The 17069-nt window shown below is 57.0% G+C and overlaps 2 protein-coding genes across 3 annotated transcripts; one reads left to right on the top strand and one right to left on the bottom strand.

Moving 5' to 3' along the window:
• Nucleotides 1–8: 8 nt before the first annotated feature.
• On the bottom strand, nt 9–12681 carry BTK (Bruton tyrosine kinase). 2 transcript variants are annotated; one of them, XM_037408494.1, is made up of 19 exons: nt 12309–12681; nt 9061–9242; nt 8820–8918; nt 8523–8591; nt 7874–7955; nt 6168–6296; nt 5995–6062; nt 5271–5452; nt 4892–4954; nt 4568–4622; nt 4159–4241; nt 3924–4051; nt 3699–3773; nt 2598–2769; nt 2113–2329; nt 1413–1477; nt 812–930; nt 500–657; nt 9–370 (listed from the first exon to the last, which is right to left on the bottom strand). In XM_037408494.1, exons 2-19 carry the CDS (start codon nt 9199–9201, stop codon nt 299–301), a joined length of 1977 nt encoding a protein of 658 aa, XP_037264391.1. In that variant the 5' UTR covers nt 9202–9242; nt 12309–12681; the 3' UTR covers nt 9–298. The 2 variants fall into 2 exon arrangements, with proteins under 2 accessions (XP_037264391.1, XP_037264390.1); XM_037408493.1 differs by lacking the exon at nt 12309–12681 and having other exon boundaries at nt 9061–9672.
• A 195-nt stretch (nt 12682–12876) lies between these two features.
• On the top strand, nt 12877–15654 carry RPL36A (ribosomal protein L36a). Its single transcript, XM_037408250.1, has 5 exons — nt 12877–12995; nt 13311–13416; nt 13605–13672; nt 15379–15501; nt 15585–15654. The coding sequence occupies exons 1-5, from the start codon at nt 12993–12995 to the stop codon at nt 15603–15605; spliced, it is 321 nt and encodes a 106-aa protein (XP_037264147.1). The 5' UTR covers nt 12877–12992; the 3' UTR covers nt 15606–15654.
• The last annotated feature ends 1415 nt before the right edge of the window (nt 15655–17069 follow it).

Below are 17069 nucleotides of genomic sequence, written 5' to 3'. Positions count from 1 at the left end.
GGGAGGGGTGCGCCTTAGAACCGTTTATTGTGCGCGGGCCTGGGTGGGACAGCGGCCCCGCCTCTGTCCCTGGCCGTGAGGGGCCCTGCCGGTGACACGGGCCGCGGTGGCAGCCGTGAGGGCCCCGCAGGCCCCTGCTCGCGGGGTGGGGGTGTGTGAGCTGTGTCCATGACAGTGGTTCTGAGGTGCCGTCCGGTGCGCAGGTCCGTCCCGGCAGGTGGTGCGGCAGCGCCGGCCCGGTAGTACCAGCCACCGGCACCAGGCGGGGGTCAGCAGGCCGGGCTGAGCCGGCCCGGGGTCAGGGCTCCTCGTCTGTGATGTCCAGGATGCTGCCCAGCAGCGCGGTGAAGGTCGGGCGCTCCTCAGGCTTCTGCCGTGCGGGAAGGGAGAGCCCAGCTGGAGCCTGCCGGCCACCCCACCGCTCCCCAGGGGAGCCGCAGGGCCATGTTGGCACCCCCCTGGGCAGCCGCGGTGGCCACCAAGGGTGAGAACAACTTACCTCGTGCCAGCAGCTGTACATGACGGCATAGACCCGCTCCGAGGCCTGCTGCGGCCGGTAGAGGCGCAGGCCTTGGATGACGTGCTCTGTTGTCTCACTGTTATTAAACCTCTCGTAAGGCATCTTTCCCAGAGAGTAAACTTCCCACATCAGAACGCCTGTTACAGGAATGGCAGGGACAGTTAATGGCACGGGAGCGCCTGTGCCTGAAGCTGGTTTGCAGAGGAGCTGGCTGTTGCTGCCCCTGCCCCCCCCCACCCCCCCCCCGCCCCCTGTTCTCTGACCTCCAAGCCATTAATGCTGTGCTCTTACCAAAGGCCCAGACATCAGACTTGCTGCTGAACTTGCTGTACAGAAGCACTTCAGGGGGAGACCACCGCACAGGAAACTTTGACCCCATGGAGCTGGTGTATTCGTCATCTAGAACATACCTGCAGCACAATAAATGGATCAGGGTGCCTGTTCCTGGATTTTGCATTTCACTCCTCCATGCAACCAACCCAGCCCAAAAGGAATATCGACAGCTCTCGGAGCGATCAGAGGTTGCACTCTGCATGGGTTTCAACAGGCAGAAATGTCCCTCTGCAAACAAGTGTATGTCAGTCGGGACTAGGGAAAGGGTAGGGTGACACAGAAGCATAGCAAAAAGGGGATGTGGAGAGAAAGCTGCAGCCAGGAGACTAGAGGTGGGGGGAAAGAAAAAGCAGAGAGGGGAGAAAAGGGATGGGGGGAGTAAGAAAGGGATGGTAGAAAGTGGAGAAGCAGAAGGTTGAGTCAGACAGATAAAGTGGAAAGACAGTAGAATATGAAGCAGAGCTGGAGGATGGTGAGGAGAAAGACTGAGGTATAGAAGAGACTGAAGGAGGAGATGGGGGCTTGAGACCAGAAGGTGACACAGATGGATCTACCAGACCTGGAAAGGCCAAAATCTGATACTTTCACAATTCCTTCGTTGTTCACCAAACAGTTGCGAGCAGCCTGTGGATGGAGATATGGAGGCAGTCACTCCTACCTGTTCCTGCCTCTCCCATCCCCCTGTACCATCTGGAACTTCATCTTGCCCCCACCTGCTTAACACTTTGCCTCACTTTGTCCCAAAAGTTCACCTGGACTGGGGCAACCTGCAAAGTGCTCAGCAAAGATAGCGAGAGGCCTCCAGGCATCCTGCTTATCTACAGAAGGGCCACTTCCCTGGTGGGATTTTGCCTGAACAAGTACAGCACTTGGCAGGACTGCAAGCTGGCAATACCAGCCCAAGGCCTGACAAACCACAGGCTCAGCTTTTCATGGGAGTCAAGAGGTCCCTTTTCACATCTGAGACAGCGATGCTGCCTGTGCTGCCTAACACAAACACTCCCCTAGCTGCAAATGTATTTCCCATCCCCTGGAAAACTACCTAGTCCTGCCCCTTTTGCAGCCTCTGCTAACTTGCTGCAGAGGAGTGATTTCAGAACACACCACTGTGCTCAGGCGGGCAGGGAAGCTTAAAGGGACGTTCTGCAGAAAAGGCTGCAGAGCTGCCTCTCCTCATGTTGATGAACTAGCTGGACCCTGTCTAGGACATGCTGTGGCTGTTGCAGAGCTGGAGATGTGTCCTTCAGCCACAGCCCTACCAGGTCTCGGTGCAGGAACTGCTTGGATTCCAGGTACTCCATAGCTTCACAGACATCCTTGCACATCTCCAGCAGTTCGGCAGGCTGGAACCGCCGCCGAGTTTCCCTCAAAAAGTTCAGGAGGCAGCCGTTGGCCATGTACTCGGTGATGATGAAGATGGGACGCTGCTTGGTGCAGACCCCATAGAGCTGCACCAGCTTCTCATGAGAGAGATTCCTATGTGGGGGACAAGAAAGGCAATTCTGAGCATCTAGAAGGTCAAGCAGCAAAAGAAGCATCTGTGAATAAAGAGAACGTGGGAAAGGAAGGTACTCCTAGCTCAGCTGATGGTGGAAAAGCTCACTGGCAATCAGCACAAAGGCAGTAGGTTCTTGGATGAATTTTGCAGTATGAGACTGCCTGGGAGTCCCTCCACACCACCCAGGAGTGCAGCCATTCTGGCAAGGCATATCCAGCACTGACTTGCAGGCTGCACGCAACTTACATCATGACTTTGGCTTCGTCGATAAACTCATCCTCTGACATGGAGCCCTCCCTGATCATCTTGATAGCAACATCATACTGGCCTCTCCATTTCCCGTACTTCACCACGCCAAACTGTCCTGTACCCAGTTCCTTCAGGAACGTCAGATCCTTCGGGTCAATCTCCCACGACCCTAGGAAAAAGAGTGTGAGTGTAACGTGGGTGCAGGTGACCACCCTACAGGGTGCTCCCAGTCATCAGATCTAGCAAGCTGCCATGGTTTAACCCCAGTCAGCACCTAAGTACCACAGCCGCTCGCTCACTCCCTGTCCCCCACACCCCAGTGGGATGGGGAGGAGAATCAGAAAAAAGTAACACCTGTGGGTTGAGCTAAGAACTGTTTAATAATTGGAATAAAGTGAAATATACTATTACTACTCATAGTAAGTGTAATGAAAAGGGAGATAAGAAAAAAGAGAAGAAAACTCAAGAAAAATGGGTGGTTCACAATACAGTTGCTCACCACCTGCTGACCCACACCCAGCCAGCCCCCAAGCAGCGATCGGCACCTCCCAGCCAGCTCCCCCCAGTTTATATACTGAGCATGACATCCTATGGTATGGAATATCCCACAGCTGTCCTGGCTGTGTTCCCTCCTGGCTTCTGGTGCACCTCCTCACTGGCAGAACACGGAAAACTGAAAAGTCCTTGATTTAGAGTAAGCACTACTTGGCCACAACTAAACCATCAGTGTGCTATCAACGTTATTCTCATACTAAATCCAAAATGCAGCGCTGTACCAGCTACTAGGAAGAAAATTAACTCTATCCCAGCTGAAACCATGACAGACACCCAAGAGCTCAGGAGTGTGTGCTCCCTGAAAAACCATCCTAAAAAATCCACACAATCTGAGACCTGTTCCTCCAGGGGATGGAAAGCAAAGTTAGCTTGTGGCATTTCTTGGTCAGTACTGTCAGCAGAGGACCAGCGAGTGTCAGGCAGTGACTCCTAGGAAGGCTGTGAGCCCTGCTGCCACGGGACAGGCAGGATTCCAGCCCTGGAAAGTCACTGCGGGTAGAGGTGGGCCCTGCAACAAGGGAACCATGAGGTAGCCCAGCTTACCATAGCCAAGGCCAGCTGTGGAAGGAGCGCTTTTCTGATGTTGAGACACAGGGTACTTCAATCTGGATATAAGCCCTGAAGCACAAAAAGGTATATTGTCACACCACACTTAACTGCCATGTTCCAGCAGAGAGCACAAGCCTCCGGCCTTCAGTGCAAGAAGGTGAGGATACTGTTGTGTCAGTGAAAGCACTTCTGGCCTCACCCTGTCCCCCAAATACTGACCGGCAGAGTTGTGCTGATGGTACGTGATGAGCTCCGGGATGGTGTTGAACAGGTGCTTTTCTGCCAGGTAATACTGATTCTGGGGGGTGCAGCATACAACGTAATGGCGGATTGTGCCTTGGGGGTCTCTGGAGAGACAGTACATGGGTGTCAGTGGCATGGAAGGCCAGGCAGTGTGAGGGGTGCCTGGAGGGACCCTCTCAAGTAGGAACAAGCTGTTCTTAGACCCACTTACGCAGAGGACTTGGCATAGACAGAGACCGTGTACTTTCCTGTCTTGCTGGTAGAGTCTCGGACAATGAAGCCCCCTTCCTTACCCTACAACAGAAAGGGGAGAGGGGACGGGGTGGTTGTGGGGAGGCGTGACTGTAACAGGCAAGACTTAAAGTGATTGAAGATCACAGCGTGGCTGGGGAGGGTGCAAGAAGTCAGAGGAGTCCTACTTCCAGCCCCTGCCTTGGGGGGCCACCTGCTGAAGTGCTTGCCAGGAGGAGGCCATGTTGGAGTAGAGATGGTTCCTAGGGCTGTTGGGGTGACATTCCCCTCCCGGCGCAAGCCAGGGTTGGTCCCATGCTAGACACACGACAGCAGCCCACGGAGGGTTGGTTTGTAGAAAGGACGCAGCCTCGGTACCCAACACTTACCTCCTGTTTCAGCAGTTGCTCCGCCTGACTCCGAGTGATATTCTTTGAGTACCACCTGGAACAGGGACACAGCCGTCAGGGAGATCACTACAGCCACCACTGTTCCCAGCCTGGTCTGACCCTGGCCCAGCCAGCCCAGGCAGTGCAGGGAGAAGGGCAGGGATGGCTTGTCAAGAGCCAAGGCTGGAGGCTCTTGAAGGGTGTGCAAGAGGGAGAGTGACTCAGCCAGGCTGGGCCTGCAGGCTGCATAGGTTCACAGGGCTGAATTTAAAAAGTCTCTGACCAAATACAACTTGCCACATCCCTGCATCTTCTCTTACTCACTCAAAGATCTCCAGGGAGTTGCTGGTTTCAGTGACATAGTTGCTGGGGATGTATCCTTCCCTCCTGCAGGAGACAAGGGGAACACACTGATGGAGGAGGTCAAGGGGAAAGCAGGTACCTGTCCCAGAAGGCTGAGTAGAAATAGGCTCAAAAACCTTGGTGCAGTCCTATTTGGGTTCATGCTTGGGGAGGGCTGATACCACAACCTGCTTCAGTCTCCCTCACCCTTCTCATGTGCCATCCCACACGTGAGCCCGCAGGCAGGTGGGCAGCTGGTGCTAACCCTGCGGTGCTGGGGGGGGTGTTTGCCCACCAGTGCCTTGGCACCAGGAGAGGACACCATCGCACGGCGAGTGCTGCGGGCAGTGGGAGCTCTTACCCGTTCTTGTCACGGGCTTTCCACCAGGGCAGGTGGCTTTCCTCCAGGATAAAGTACTCCTCGCCCTTCTGCAGCTGCAGGTCCTGCGCATTCATCGGCAGGTAGTCATAGAGAGCCACCACCTTCTTCATCTCGCCTGCTGTGCTGGGGGCTGGCTCAGGAGGCAGGGGCTTCATCACCATCTTCCCCAGAGCGAGGGAAAGCATGGGACACGGTGAGGCTGGCAGACACACTGTTTCCCAGGTGAGACCCTCCCCAGGCCTGGCAGGGCAGTGAGCTCAGGCCAGGTCAGTGCAGCATTCATCTCAGCTCCCACCGTGTGTCTCCACCAGGAGACCAACCTCCCCCTCCAGTGCTTGTTATTGCAACATTTCCTCCATGGAGACCCATCCTAACAAAATATAACAGTTTTCTCTCTACCTTTTGGCTTAACCTGTGACTCCTCCACCCTATACCAGGGCTTCTCTATCCTCCCAGCTATCACCCCAGCTTCCTGGGAAACCTCAGGGGTGAGATCATTTGACTCTCCTCTAGGCCTTTGGGCTCCATCCCCTGGTTCTTCCTTCTCCCTTAGGCACTATCTTGACATCCCTCTCCAGAGCAGAGCGCTGGCCTGTACAACTCCGAGCAATGCCCTGTCAGTCACTGAATGCGTTGGCTTTTCGTGGGTAGACCTTTCCTTAAACACCTTGGAGCAAACCCACATGCTGATGCAGACCCCCACCTGGTCCTCCTCAGGAGTGGGGGGAAGAGGCTTCTTTGTCTTGCGATAAGACCGCCCAACTTTTAAACCTTCAGAACAGAAAAGGGACTAAGGTGAGAAAAGATCCCTGGCATTGTGCTGTGGTGGTCCCCAGGGGCTGGGGCTGGGGCAAGGGGAGGGTGCCCAGTTCTTACTGCCGTTCCTGCTCTCCAGGATCTGGCAGCCCATGGCATTCTTGGCTGTCTGGGAGCAGCACAGGTACTGGCCATCAATCCAGAAGCAGGGGTGATACTTCTGTACCAGGTCACTGTTGTACCGGATCACTGGCAGAGAAAGGGAGATGCGTGTGACCCAGGGCTGGGCCCCCTGCCTGGTGCAGAGGGCTCTCTGCTCCCTGAATGCCAATGACCAGCCCCATTAAATCATTTCACCCTCTGCCATGCTACTGATACACAGTCACATGCCGCCCTGCTGCTCAGGTTTCCCTCAGCTCATCACTCATGTTTCGGTGCTGTGGCTATGCAAACCCCATGCCACAAACCCCCTAGCTTGGGGCAGGGGCCAGGGCTTTCCTCTCAGATTTGATCAAAGCTCTTCAGCAGCTCTGCAAAGGGACACAGGCATGCTTGGAGGGCCAGGTCCTGCTGTGACCAGCCTTCATGCCAGATGAAACATCCAGCATCCCCCAGGCTGCTGAGGCCCACGGTTTGCAGTCCTTTTGAACCCTTTTTTTTTTCAGAAGCAGGGAGGGAGGCCAGTGCTGTGCCTGGCTTGTCCACAGGGAGAGCAGGGCACTACTACCATCCCCTGCCTGCTCAGAGACTTCCCTTGCTGGGACACCGCTCCCTTGCTAGGCACGCTCCAACCAACTTCCTTGTACTTCTCCTCAGGCTAGAGGGACAACTGGATGTGCCTACACACCCCTGCAGCACGGTGGTGTCCCACAGCAGCTCTGCAGATTGCAAGAGAGCAACCTGCTAGTAGAGCAGGATGAGGGCATCCCCGCTGCAAAAGGCCAGAATTTTCTCTCCCCTTTTCCCTGTGGATTTTCCGCTGGCTTCAGCTGCCACAGCAGAGGAACAGGCAGAGGACTGGCTGCCTGCCGGGGCACAGCAGCAGGGCTCTCGTGAAATAACTGACTTCCCCGTTATCAGCCTGCTTTGCTTCCGCCTTGCTCAGGCAAACTTCCCTGTGTCAATTTGAGCAGCTAATCTCACCCCACCAGCACAAAGCCACAGAAAAATACACACGCACCAAGAGACACAGACGGGCAGCTCCAGCAGATTTCAGCCAGCTGCAAGCACCCCAGCCCCTCTGCGCAGCGCTGCTGCAACACACTCTCAGCTCGAGGAGGTAGCACCCACGCAGCTCAGCGTTAGCTCAGCAGCGCTGAGCGAGGCTTGGGCTGGGCTAGGAAAGACACTCCCTGGCTTTCAGCAGGCTTTTTGTCCATGCTCCCTAAAGTACTGGGGGTTCTACTCTCGCCTTGCATGCCAGTACAGCTGCGTGGCCACATCTGCTATTTCCTCTTGCCCTCAATAACTTCTGAGCCTGCTTGGGCTGATTTGGAGCAGGCTTGTGAGAGGGCGAGAAGCCTCAACCAAGGTGGCTGTGGTGCTGCAGAAGTCAGAGGGTGACAGAGGTGAATGTCCATCTCCCCCAGGCAGGAACGGCTGATGTCAGCTCAGGGATGTTAAGAAGCGTGTGTGTGGAGACATGGCCTTACAAGTCTGCTCATCACGGGAGAAGTTTCTGATCAGCACTTGCTCTTCCGCAGACATGGGATAAGGTAACCACAAGATAGCTAGCCCTCGGAAACCCGGCGCTCTGGGTTGTGCCACACACACAGCTTGTTGCTTGTGCTTGCTTTCCAAAGCAGCCACAGAGCCCCCAAACTCACCGCTCTTCAGCTGATGGATCCAGCGCTTGCGCAACTCCTCCGTTGGAGAGAAGACGTAGAGGGGCCCTTCATCATATACCACCTGCAGAACCACACGCCTCAGTGCCTCAGCTGGGGGTCTCCCAGGGAGGACAGGGGCAGCTGAGGCACGTGGCCACCGCAAGCAGCCGGTGCAGAGCACAAGCCATGACAACGTGTGCTGGTCCCACACGGTGCTCGTGGGACTGTGACGGAGAGGTTATAAATAAGCCCCCTCCCCCGAGACTTTCCACTTCCTTCTCTGACTTTCAGTGTGTCGGGGGCCACAGTGGGTGCCAGCAGGGGCAGGCAGCTGGGCTGGGGGCTGAGTGGGCAGGCAGCATCCCTCCAGCACTGGCTAGGGGACCAAAAGGGGTAGGGCAGTGCCCAGAAACAGGTTTCTATCTAAACAGCCCCCTTAAATAAAGCTGCCAAAATCCTCAGGGCTCACAGAGGCTCACCTGCCTGCAGTACGCAGTGTGGACAGCAGCAGGATGTCCCCAGACAGCTGAGTGACACCTGGCACTGGGGCAGCGATGCTGTTTGGCCCCAGGTCCCTCTTGGGGTCCTCCCCTCAGTACCCTGCAAGGGGGCAGAGTGGACTGGCAAAGGGGTTGCAGTGAGAACTCACCTGGAAGGGGTAGGGGAACCGTTCGATGATTGAGATTTGCTCCATGTTGTTGTAATCCTCTCCTTTCCTCTGGAAGACAGAGGCAGAGATAGAGGCTGGCATCCTGCTGCTTGGCTGCTAGCATCCCCCTGCCCTGCATCAAGCTAGACCTTGGGTATAGCAAGGGCTGTGGGTGCAGAGCCCCCTGTGCCAAGCAGGGCTGTCCCAATTCCCACCACCCCAGGACAGGGTAACTCTCCCTACTTCCCCAACGAGGGGACAGGGGGACACAAGCAGGGACCCCAGGACCTTCCTCACCAGGACCTGCCGCTCAGGAGGAGGATTATTTTCAGGTACCACCGTTTCCACGCAGGTGATCTTCTCAATGTCCACTGAGCCCTTCTTACTGCCCCGGCGCTGCAAGAGATGGATTTGGTTTGAATGATTGCCAAGGGGGAGCCCTGGGGAGACTCAAACCAACCGCTCCATGGGCTGGGTGCTGGTGAGGGACAACTGGCGACCCATGGGCACTGCTGTGGCCCTGTGGCCGTCAACTCACCCCTCGCTCAAAGTCATACTCGTAGTAGGACAGCTTGCTTTCTGTCAACAGGAACAGACGCTTCTTGAAGTTGAGGGGAGACGTTTTCTTCTTCTGCTGTGAGCGCTTCAAGAAGATGCTCTCCAGGATGACGCTGGCCATGTCGGCCTCCCAGTCTCCTCCGAACTGTGCTCACTGGGTTGCTGTGGGGACAACACCGACACGGCACCTGCTCAGCCAAAGACCTGCCCACTGCTGGACCTCACCCAGGGGCAATCTCCCCGCTGCCTGAGGGGCAGCTGGGGGATGCTGGGACCTCCACGGGGGGAATCAGCTGCAGAGGTGTGCTGGCAGGCCCGTGTGGGGTATTTGCGATGGGACCTCTCCCTTTCCCATCACCTCTCCAGCACCAGGCTGTGGACCAAGCCACCACCCAGCCGGATGCTGGAGGGGCCCCGGCTGGACAGATAGACACAGAGGGCTGGAGAGGGAGGGAGCCGGGGAGGCTGCAAGAAGCGCAGCCCTGGGGAGGAGCGCAGAGCCTGAGCAGCTACACTCAGCAGGCTCCCTCCTCCCCTCCAACATCATGCGTGCGTGCGTGTTGCGGGGGGGGGGGGGGGCATTTCCTCCTGCCACACCGCAGGCGCTTCATGCTGGGGACCTGCTGACTTGGCAACGTGCAAGGGATGGCCACCAGAGACCAGTGGGAAAAATGCTGTGGGTAGGTCCTGGCCCCGAACAGTCGCAGTGCCACACTGCCAAGAGCAGAGCAGCTCTAAAGTCATGCTTCGCCTCTGCATCCACAGAGCCTGCAGCAGCGCAGGGTGATGCTCAACCCCTTTCCTCCCCTGTGAGCAGTGCTGGCTGGAGGCCGGGCTCGAAGGGCTGCCTCCAGCCAGCAACCAGAGGGTTTAAATCCTCCCCCAGCCCTCCTCAGCAAAGCTCTCCTCCTGAGCCTCTCCAGGGGCAGTGAGGGCAAGAAAGGGCTCAGATGAGAGCCCTGCATCCCACCACTGCGCTGCCCTCAACAAGCTGGAAATCCACCCTGCCCCTCCATGCTGCAGCCAGGCACTGCGACACTCAGATGGCTCCAGCACCCCAAAGAGACACGTGGCTGGAGCAGTGGGCATCTCCTCCTCTGAGGGCTGTAATCAATACTTGACTCCAGCCTGGACCTAACGGGAGCTGATGAGCTGTTTAGAGCCGCTGCTTAACTGTGATCCCCTTCACATCTCCTGCCCCGACTGCCTACATGCCCTGCTCCCCCTTCACCTCCACCTCGTTCCCTTTTTGCTCCTACAAACACAGCTTTGGTGGCCAACCTGAGAGAAGTTCTTTCCCTCCCCTGCAGCCCACAGCCCATCTCCTCTGGGGGAGGCTCAGAGGTGGGCCAGAGCCAGGGGCTGAGCCCTCTGCTACCCAGCCCAGCCGCTCCCCCCATGCCGGAGGCAGGCATTGGCTCACTAGCCACAAGGACCAGGTGGGAACCAAAGATGCCAGGAGCTCGTCTCACCTGCTGTGCCTCTCTCCGGGGCATGACCCAGCCTGAGGGCAGGAGCAGGGGTCTCCCCCCATCTACCGGTGATGCCCAGACCCTGCTGCTGCAATCCTGCCCCTGCCCCACTGCAGTGGCTATAGCCAAAGAGGTTGGGGACAAGCAGGGTTCCCCCCTCCCAGGGTCCTTCTTTCCCTCCCCTTGTGGCTCTCATGGCTCAGGCCTTTCTAGCTTGTTTGGATGGCTTAAAAAAAATAATCAAAAACCCCACAACAAACCAAACCCACTTAAAGTATTGGTTCTCAGAGTCTTTTAGAAAAAATAGCAGCCTGCTCTGGGTGATCCAGGCCTGTGGAGAAAGGAACTGGGGTCCCTGCTGGGGACAGGACAGACTGCTGGCAGGGTGGTGGGTGAGCCCACAGCAACCTCAGCATTCCCCTGTAGCTCCATGCCTCAGGTTCCCTAGCTATAAAATACGGCTGCCGATCCTGTGTCCCAAGAACAGGAGGGCTTCCATCACACATCCTCCCTGCACAGCCACAGGGGCTGAGCAGAGAGGCCCCGGGCTCCAGCCCACGCCAGCTGCAGTGCCAGGTCCCCAGAAGCTTTACACTGAGTTACAGCAGCTGGGTCACTGCCAGCAGTACCAGGCAGATGGGACACATCCTTGCTGTGTTCTCAGGGACAGTGCCGCCAGAGTGGAAAGGACAATATCTCAGAAAATTGTTCTGCCCTAGTACGGCACAGCCGCCCAGTCACCAGCACGGCCTCCCCATACCCAGCATGGTGCAGCCACCCTCTCCCTGGCACTGCCACGGGCTCTGCTGGGTCCTTGTCTGTCCTTTGGGGTGGCGGGTGCCCCGCGGGACTCACCCCCGCAGGCAGCCATCGCTGCCGCATTGTGACAGCAGAGGTGATGAGTGGGTGGGTGGGTGGAAGCTAACGTGACTTCCTGCCACCATCACACCTCAGACAAGTGTGCTCTGACACCACCACTGGCCCCATGCCACTGGACACTGTGTCCTACCATGGCCCCAGGGCCACCCCTTTGCAAGCGGGCTCCCTGTTCCCTGCCAGTCCCCAGCAAAGGAGCTAAGCCTGCCTGCCACCGCTGCTTGATGGGGCTGGAGTGGGGCTGCCATGCTTAGGGCGAGTGGGCAACGGGGTGTCTGGGAACTACGAACTCCACAGCCCAAGGTGCAGCCTGGGAGGTGTAAAAAATGAAGGGTGGGAGGGACAAAGAAGGGAATCTCTCGCATGGGAGAGACTTGCGAACAAACCCAGAGCTACACCCCAGCAGCGTCCCCTGCAAAAAGCACGAGCAAGGAGCAAAGGCACCCTGGCACCCATGCATCACCCTGACTCCATTGCACCCCTGCAGCCCCTGCCACCCACCCTCCACCCAGCTGCTCTGCAGTGCCGCACCCCCATGGCCCCCGGCGCCGCAACAGCTGCGTCACCCCCGCTCCGGCGCTGCCTGCACAGCACTGGCCAGGCTGCAGGACAGAAGCGGAGCCTGCCCAGCTCGGTTCACGCGCAGCTCGGCAGCACGTGGCCTGCGCCCGCGATGGCTCCCGCCACGGCAGGCGCCACGGCCCCCGGCCCCGCCGAGGAGACGAGCCGAGGTGCGAGGCCACCAGCCTCCCCCCACCCCGCAGCAGCGCTCATGGGGCTGCACCAGCAGCCAGGGCACGGCCGCCCTCGTGCTCCCCGCCACGCCTCGCCCTGCGCCACACGGTGCCAGGCCACGGCCCCCCGCGCCCCCCGCACTCACCCAGCCCCGCCGGGGTCCCGCCGCGCCCGCTGCCCCACGCCCCGAGCGCCCCGCCGCCGGCGGGTCAGGGTGGCTGTGGCGGCCAGGCCGGGAGGCACAGCGGGGCGGCCACGGCCACGCAGGGAGGAAGGACGGGGCCGGCCAACCCCACCCTTTCGGTTCCCCTTTTCTGGGTTCTGAGTCAAAAGCAGCAGCTGCGTTTCCTCCTGGAGCCATGCGGGGCCGGGGCCTGTCCCGCACGGAGCGCGCGGGGGGCCTGGACACCACGCCGGGGCCGCGGGGCCGGGACACGGGGAGCGGAGCGCGGAACCGGGGCCTGAGCTACGGGCGAGCGGGGGGCAGCGCCATGGCCCCGCGGGCTGCCCGCCACCGCGCCCCGCTCCCGCACCTGCGCCCCCCACGGACCCCCGCCCCATCACCCCTCGGCACCCCCACAGCCACTGGCCCGCTGCCCCTACGCCCGGCATTTCCCTCCTCCGCAGCCCCCCGCCCCGCAAACCCCGCACCCCCGAGCCCCCTGCGCCCCCCGCCCGCCGCCCCCGTCTCCTCCCACCGGGAGGCGGCGCTGCAGGCCCCGTGCCTGGCGGGCCGCTCGCCCTCCCTGCGCCCGCCTCTCTATGGTTCCCCGCTCCCCTCTGCTTCCTTTTCCGGCGCGCCCCTTCTCTTCGGGCTGCGGGCGGCAAGATGGTGAGTGCCTGCGGCAGCTGGCTGTGGGCTGGCTCTATCTGCCGCCATCCGCCCCGGCAGCGGCTCGCTCCGACCGCCCGAGCTGCTGGCCGCTGCAGTGGGTGCTCGCCGGCGGCGAGGCGGGGTTAGGGCGGCGGCGGGGGCCGTAGGCCCGGGACGGAGGCGCCGGGCCTCTCCGAGGGGAGGGGGAGAGCGGTCGGGTTGTGCTCGGCAGCGCCGGGGCGAGGGGCCCCCAGGAGCGCGGCCTGGGCGGCCTCTCTGCGGGCTGCAACGTGGGTCCTGGCCGTGCTGACTCGTTTCTCCCTGCCCTTCCAGGTCAACGTCCCGAAAACACGTCGGACCTACTGCAAGAAATGCGGCAAGCACCAGCCGCACAAAGTCACCCAGTACAAGAAGGGGAAGGACTCTCTCTACGCCCAGGGTAGGAACGGCTGGGCTCTGGGGCACGGCCTGGGTAGGCCTGCCAGGGTGGTGGCTGTGGGAGAAGAGGGGTTTGCTCTTCATCGGTTGTGCAGCTGCAGCCTGAGGCCTGCTGGGGTTTAGTAGGAGTGCCAGTTGTGCTTGTAGCATGTCCTGAGTTGTTGCCTAAACAGCCGTTTCTTCTTGTAGGAAAGAGGCGCTACGATAGGAAGCAAAGCGGCTATGGGGGCCAGACAAAGCCTATCTTCCGTAAGAAGGTGAGTGCTGTTCCTGGCAGGAGGACCTGAAACTTTCTTGGCAATCTACATGCCCAGCTGAAGAGGGATATTTCGGCCTCCTGCAGCCTTGTGGTGGTCCTGTGCTCAAGCTGTGTTATGGCAGCTCTTTGCTGGTAGTGCTGTCTGGGGAGCATAATGTTCCTTATCTACATCTGCTCATCTTCCCTCCTGCTCCTGTCTCATGTAGGTGCTCCTTTTTTTTGTAGGAATAGTGTAGCATGTGTTTACAGAGCAGGTTCTGCAGGGAGTGTTGGTGCTGCTGGGGAGTGGGGTATTATTGGAAGCAGTACTTTTGATGAAAGGAGTGTTTTTTTCACGGCTTGCCCAAGGGGGAGAGTACAGCAAAGGGAAAAGGAGCCTGCTGCTTGCTTTCCTAATGTTCTTAAAGTGTTAGTAGTTTTCACTGAAACATTTTGCTGGGTTTGTGAGGCACTCTGCATAGCGAGGCTGCCTTCACCGACAAGGGTATGGTAAAAACAAAGTGTGTGCAGCTCTTGGGGGTACCACAGAACATGACACTGTTTTTTTGCAGTCAGCTGTCTCCAGGGAAATCCATATTACTGAGCCAGTAAATGAGAGCAGCTGCGTAAGGAGAGCTGCTGCATAAGGCCTTTCCTCAGAGTCTCAAAGCGGCAGTGCAAGGGCATCAGTGCATTCTGTTACAGATGAGTTGCAGAAACCTGCTGCTGTCGTCCTTCCTCTTCAGTGTGGGTGCCTGGGATTGTAATCTTGCAGCAGGTTTTCCCTGTGCCTCTGTGCATCTCCTGCCAAGGAGGTGGAGTGGGGGTGAGGACAAAATCTATGGTGTTTACAGCAGAAAAGCAAAACTCGATGGGTGTGAGCTGTTTAGTTATGCTTAGAGCTGTTTGGCTTGTTGCTGGAGAGCCTTGGTGTTCTGCTGGAGACATTCAGGAAGTCTTCCAGCAGGAATAAAAAAACAGTACAGCAGTTTTTCAAGCTGAGTTTCTGCCAGGAAGTGGGGAGATGTTGCAGAAAATGCTTCTGCAAGCAGGGTACACAAAGCAGCTGTAGTGCTCTTGCAGCTTGGTACTCTCCACCATGCCATTGCCATCCCCATTTCTGTTTTCTTCCCAGTCAGCACTATATGGATGATTGGCCAAGACTTGCAACTAGTGGTTACAGCCCTGTCCAGCTGCTACAGTAGCCTCACAGCTTTGGTTTCTTCCCTCCGTAGTCTTTTGGGCTTCATAGAACTTGTCCATAGCTGTGGGTCTGCATTCAGTACATTGTTTTGCCGTTCCTTCTGGGGAAAGTTTATCAGTTGTGCTGCTTTCAGATGGTTGTTCGGTCTGGCTTTCTGCTGAGCACTGTCAGCGTCCTCCCATGCTGCAGAAGTGCCTGTTCCTTGGTGCATTAACTGGCACAGACTTTCTTCCAGGATGGCTGATCTCTGCAGGGGACCAGCCCTGCCGCACTGAAAAGCTTTTGCCAGCGTCCCTTATTGTGATGGTACAGACCCACTATACTCCCGCATGGGTCCTTAAGGTGTCTTCTGGCTTTTAATGGAGGGGGTCTAACTCTGTTGGTAATATTTTTTTTTTTTACACTTTTGAGTGCAAGCAGCTGATCTTCAGGAGTGCAGATAACAGGCTTTTCTTAAGAGCAGCAATTTGTTTGCTTGTGGACATTTTGTTCATTGATACACTCTGCTTCTCTCCTCCCAGGCTAAGACCACAAAGAAGATTGTGCTGAGACTGGAGTGTGTGGAGCCCAACTGCAGGTCCAAGAGGATGCTGGCGATTAAGAGGTGCAAGCACTTTGAACTGGGAGGAGACAAGAAGAGGAAGGTAGGTTTGTATACTGTGTGGCTGAGAAAGGGTGGTGACATTTTAGCAGTTAATAAACTTGCTCTGTCTTTTCCTTCTTCCAGGGCCAGGTGATCCAGTTCTAAGCTCCATCCTACTTGTTGTTACGGACCTTATTAAAGTATTTGGAAGTGATCTGTTGCTTAGTTTTGCATACCTTCTCTTGCTGGTGGGGTGGGACTTGCACATGCATCAACCCAACAGGAAGCTGTTGCTTGCAAAGCTGCTTAGGAAGTGATCAGTTGTAATCTGATGACTTTTGAAGAAACCCTGCCAATGGCTGTGATCACCTTGCTGTGTTAGGGAGGGGTGTTTTAGAATATATGTAAAGCCTGAGGCTCTACTGGATTTTTGCACTGTGGCTCCTCTGCCTGAGCGTTGTACTGCTGCTTTGCTCCAGGCTTGTTTATGAGCTTCCATGAAAGGGCCATCTCTGAACTTTTATGAGCTTCCATGAAAGGGCCATCTCTGAACTTTTATGAGCTTCCATGAAAGGGCCATCTCTGAACTTCTGCAGCTTGTTTCATTTAAAACAGGTAATGTCTTTATTATAGCAGTTCCATTTTAGGAACATGAGGGTGAATTTGAATAGTTGCTAGATGAAGTAATGATTGGGAAGGGGGGGGGGGAAGCAGAGCTGCCAGAGTAGGCCTTTTTCTTCTCCCTGCCCTTTCCCAAAAGGAGAAGGAGGTAAGATTCTCTGCACCCAGCAAGGGTTTCAACACAGTAGGGACCAGAGTAATCCCAACAGCCCCTGCACTTGGCTGTAGGCCCCTCTTCACAAACAGTTGTGCTGCCCTAAGGGGCAATGCATCAGCAAAGCCCCTGGAGCAACTAGTGGGTTTAGTATGGGGCTTAATGGGAAGGAGCATCACCTGCACCATTGGGCAGTGGTTACATACTGTGGCTGTGAGTGTAATGGTAGCTCAAAGAGGGAGAGGGACAGCTTCACACCAGCTGCATGCTGTTGCATGTCCACTGTCCTGTGGCTGGCTGCTGTTGGCACCTCTTAGAATTTTCCCTAAAAGCTCCTACACAGCACGGAAGTTTCAAATGAGCCCTGACTGATAGGCAGCTACCAAGAGCACGGTGGGTTACAGGACAGCCTACACTGGGCTCTGACTGGATCAGCCACAGGTGGCAGCGTGCTGCTGGTGAATCCCCTGGCAGCAGATGCTGGGAATGCAATGCAGAGTTCTTTCTTTTAGTGAACGTAGAGCTGGAGGATGGAGAAATGCCTCTTCACATCTTCATAGGAACAGAGTGCTCAGTTACCAAACTGCAACACAGTTTGTATTTTTGCTTATTCAGTACTGGCTGATGTGACTGGTGTTTTCAAACTCCTGCTGCTTAAGCTGTTGGCAGCAGTGGCCTTGACCTCTGCCTGTGAGATGGACAGCATAGCTGCATCCTGGCAACTTTACTGGGCACTGCTTGTAATTATGACAAATTTCACAGGAACTTAGTGACTGGAACAGACTGGCCTGTTTTCTAAAACCTGATTTCAGATACCATGCTGTACTCCTGTAGAGTGGAACTAAGAAAAAGCT

The sequence above is a fragment of the Falco rusticolus genome, chromosome 14 (genome assembly GCF_015220075.1).
Source record: "Falco rusticolus isolate bFalRus1 chromosome 14, bFalRus1.pri, whole genome shotgun sequence".
NCBI classification, from domain to species: domain Eukaryota; kingdom Metazoa; phylum Chordata; class Aves; order Falconiformes; family Falconidae; genus Falco; species Falco rusticolus.
The sequence above is the reverse complement of the archived record's forward strand: the minus strand, read 5'-3'. Positions and strand labels throughout refer to the sequence as shown.

Bases quoted from the DNA above. Each gene is read 5' to 3' on its own strand.
- RPL36A (XM_037408250.1), top strand. The intron at 13,417-13,604 runs GTAGGAACGGCT...TTCTTCTTGTAG, and splicing joins GGACTCTCTCTACGCCCAGG to GAAAGAGGCGCTACGATAGG. The intron at 15,502-15,584 runs GTAGGTTTGTAT...TCCTTCTTCCAG, and splicing joins GAGGAGACAAGAAGAGGAAG to GGCCAGGTGATCCAGTTCTA.
- BTK (XM_037408494.1), bottom strand. From the start codon at position 9,201: ATGGCCAGCGTCATCCTGGAGAGCATCTTCTTGAAGCGCTCACAGCAG. The intron at 7,956-8,522 runs GTGAGTTCTCAC...GTGGTTCTGCAG, and splicing joins GGTTCCCCTACCCCTTCCAG to GTGGTATATGATGAAGGGCC. The intron at 2,330-2,597 runs GTAAGTTGCGTG...TCCCCCACATAG, and splicing joins GACGAAGCCAAAGTCATGAT to GAATCTCTCTCATGAGAAGC.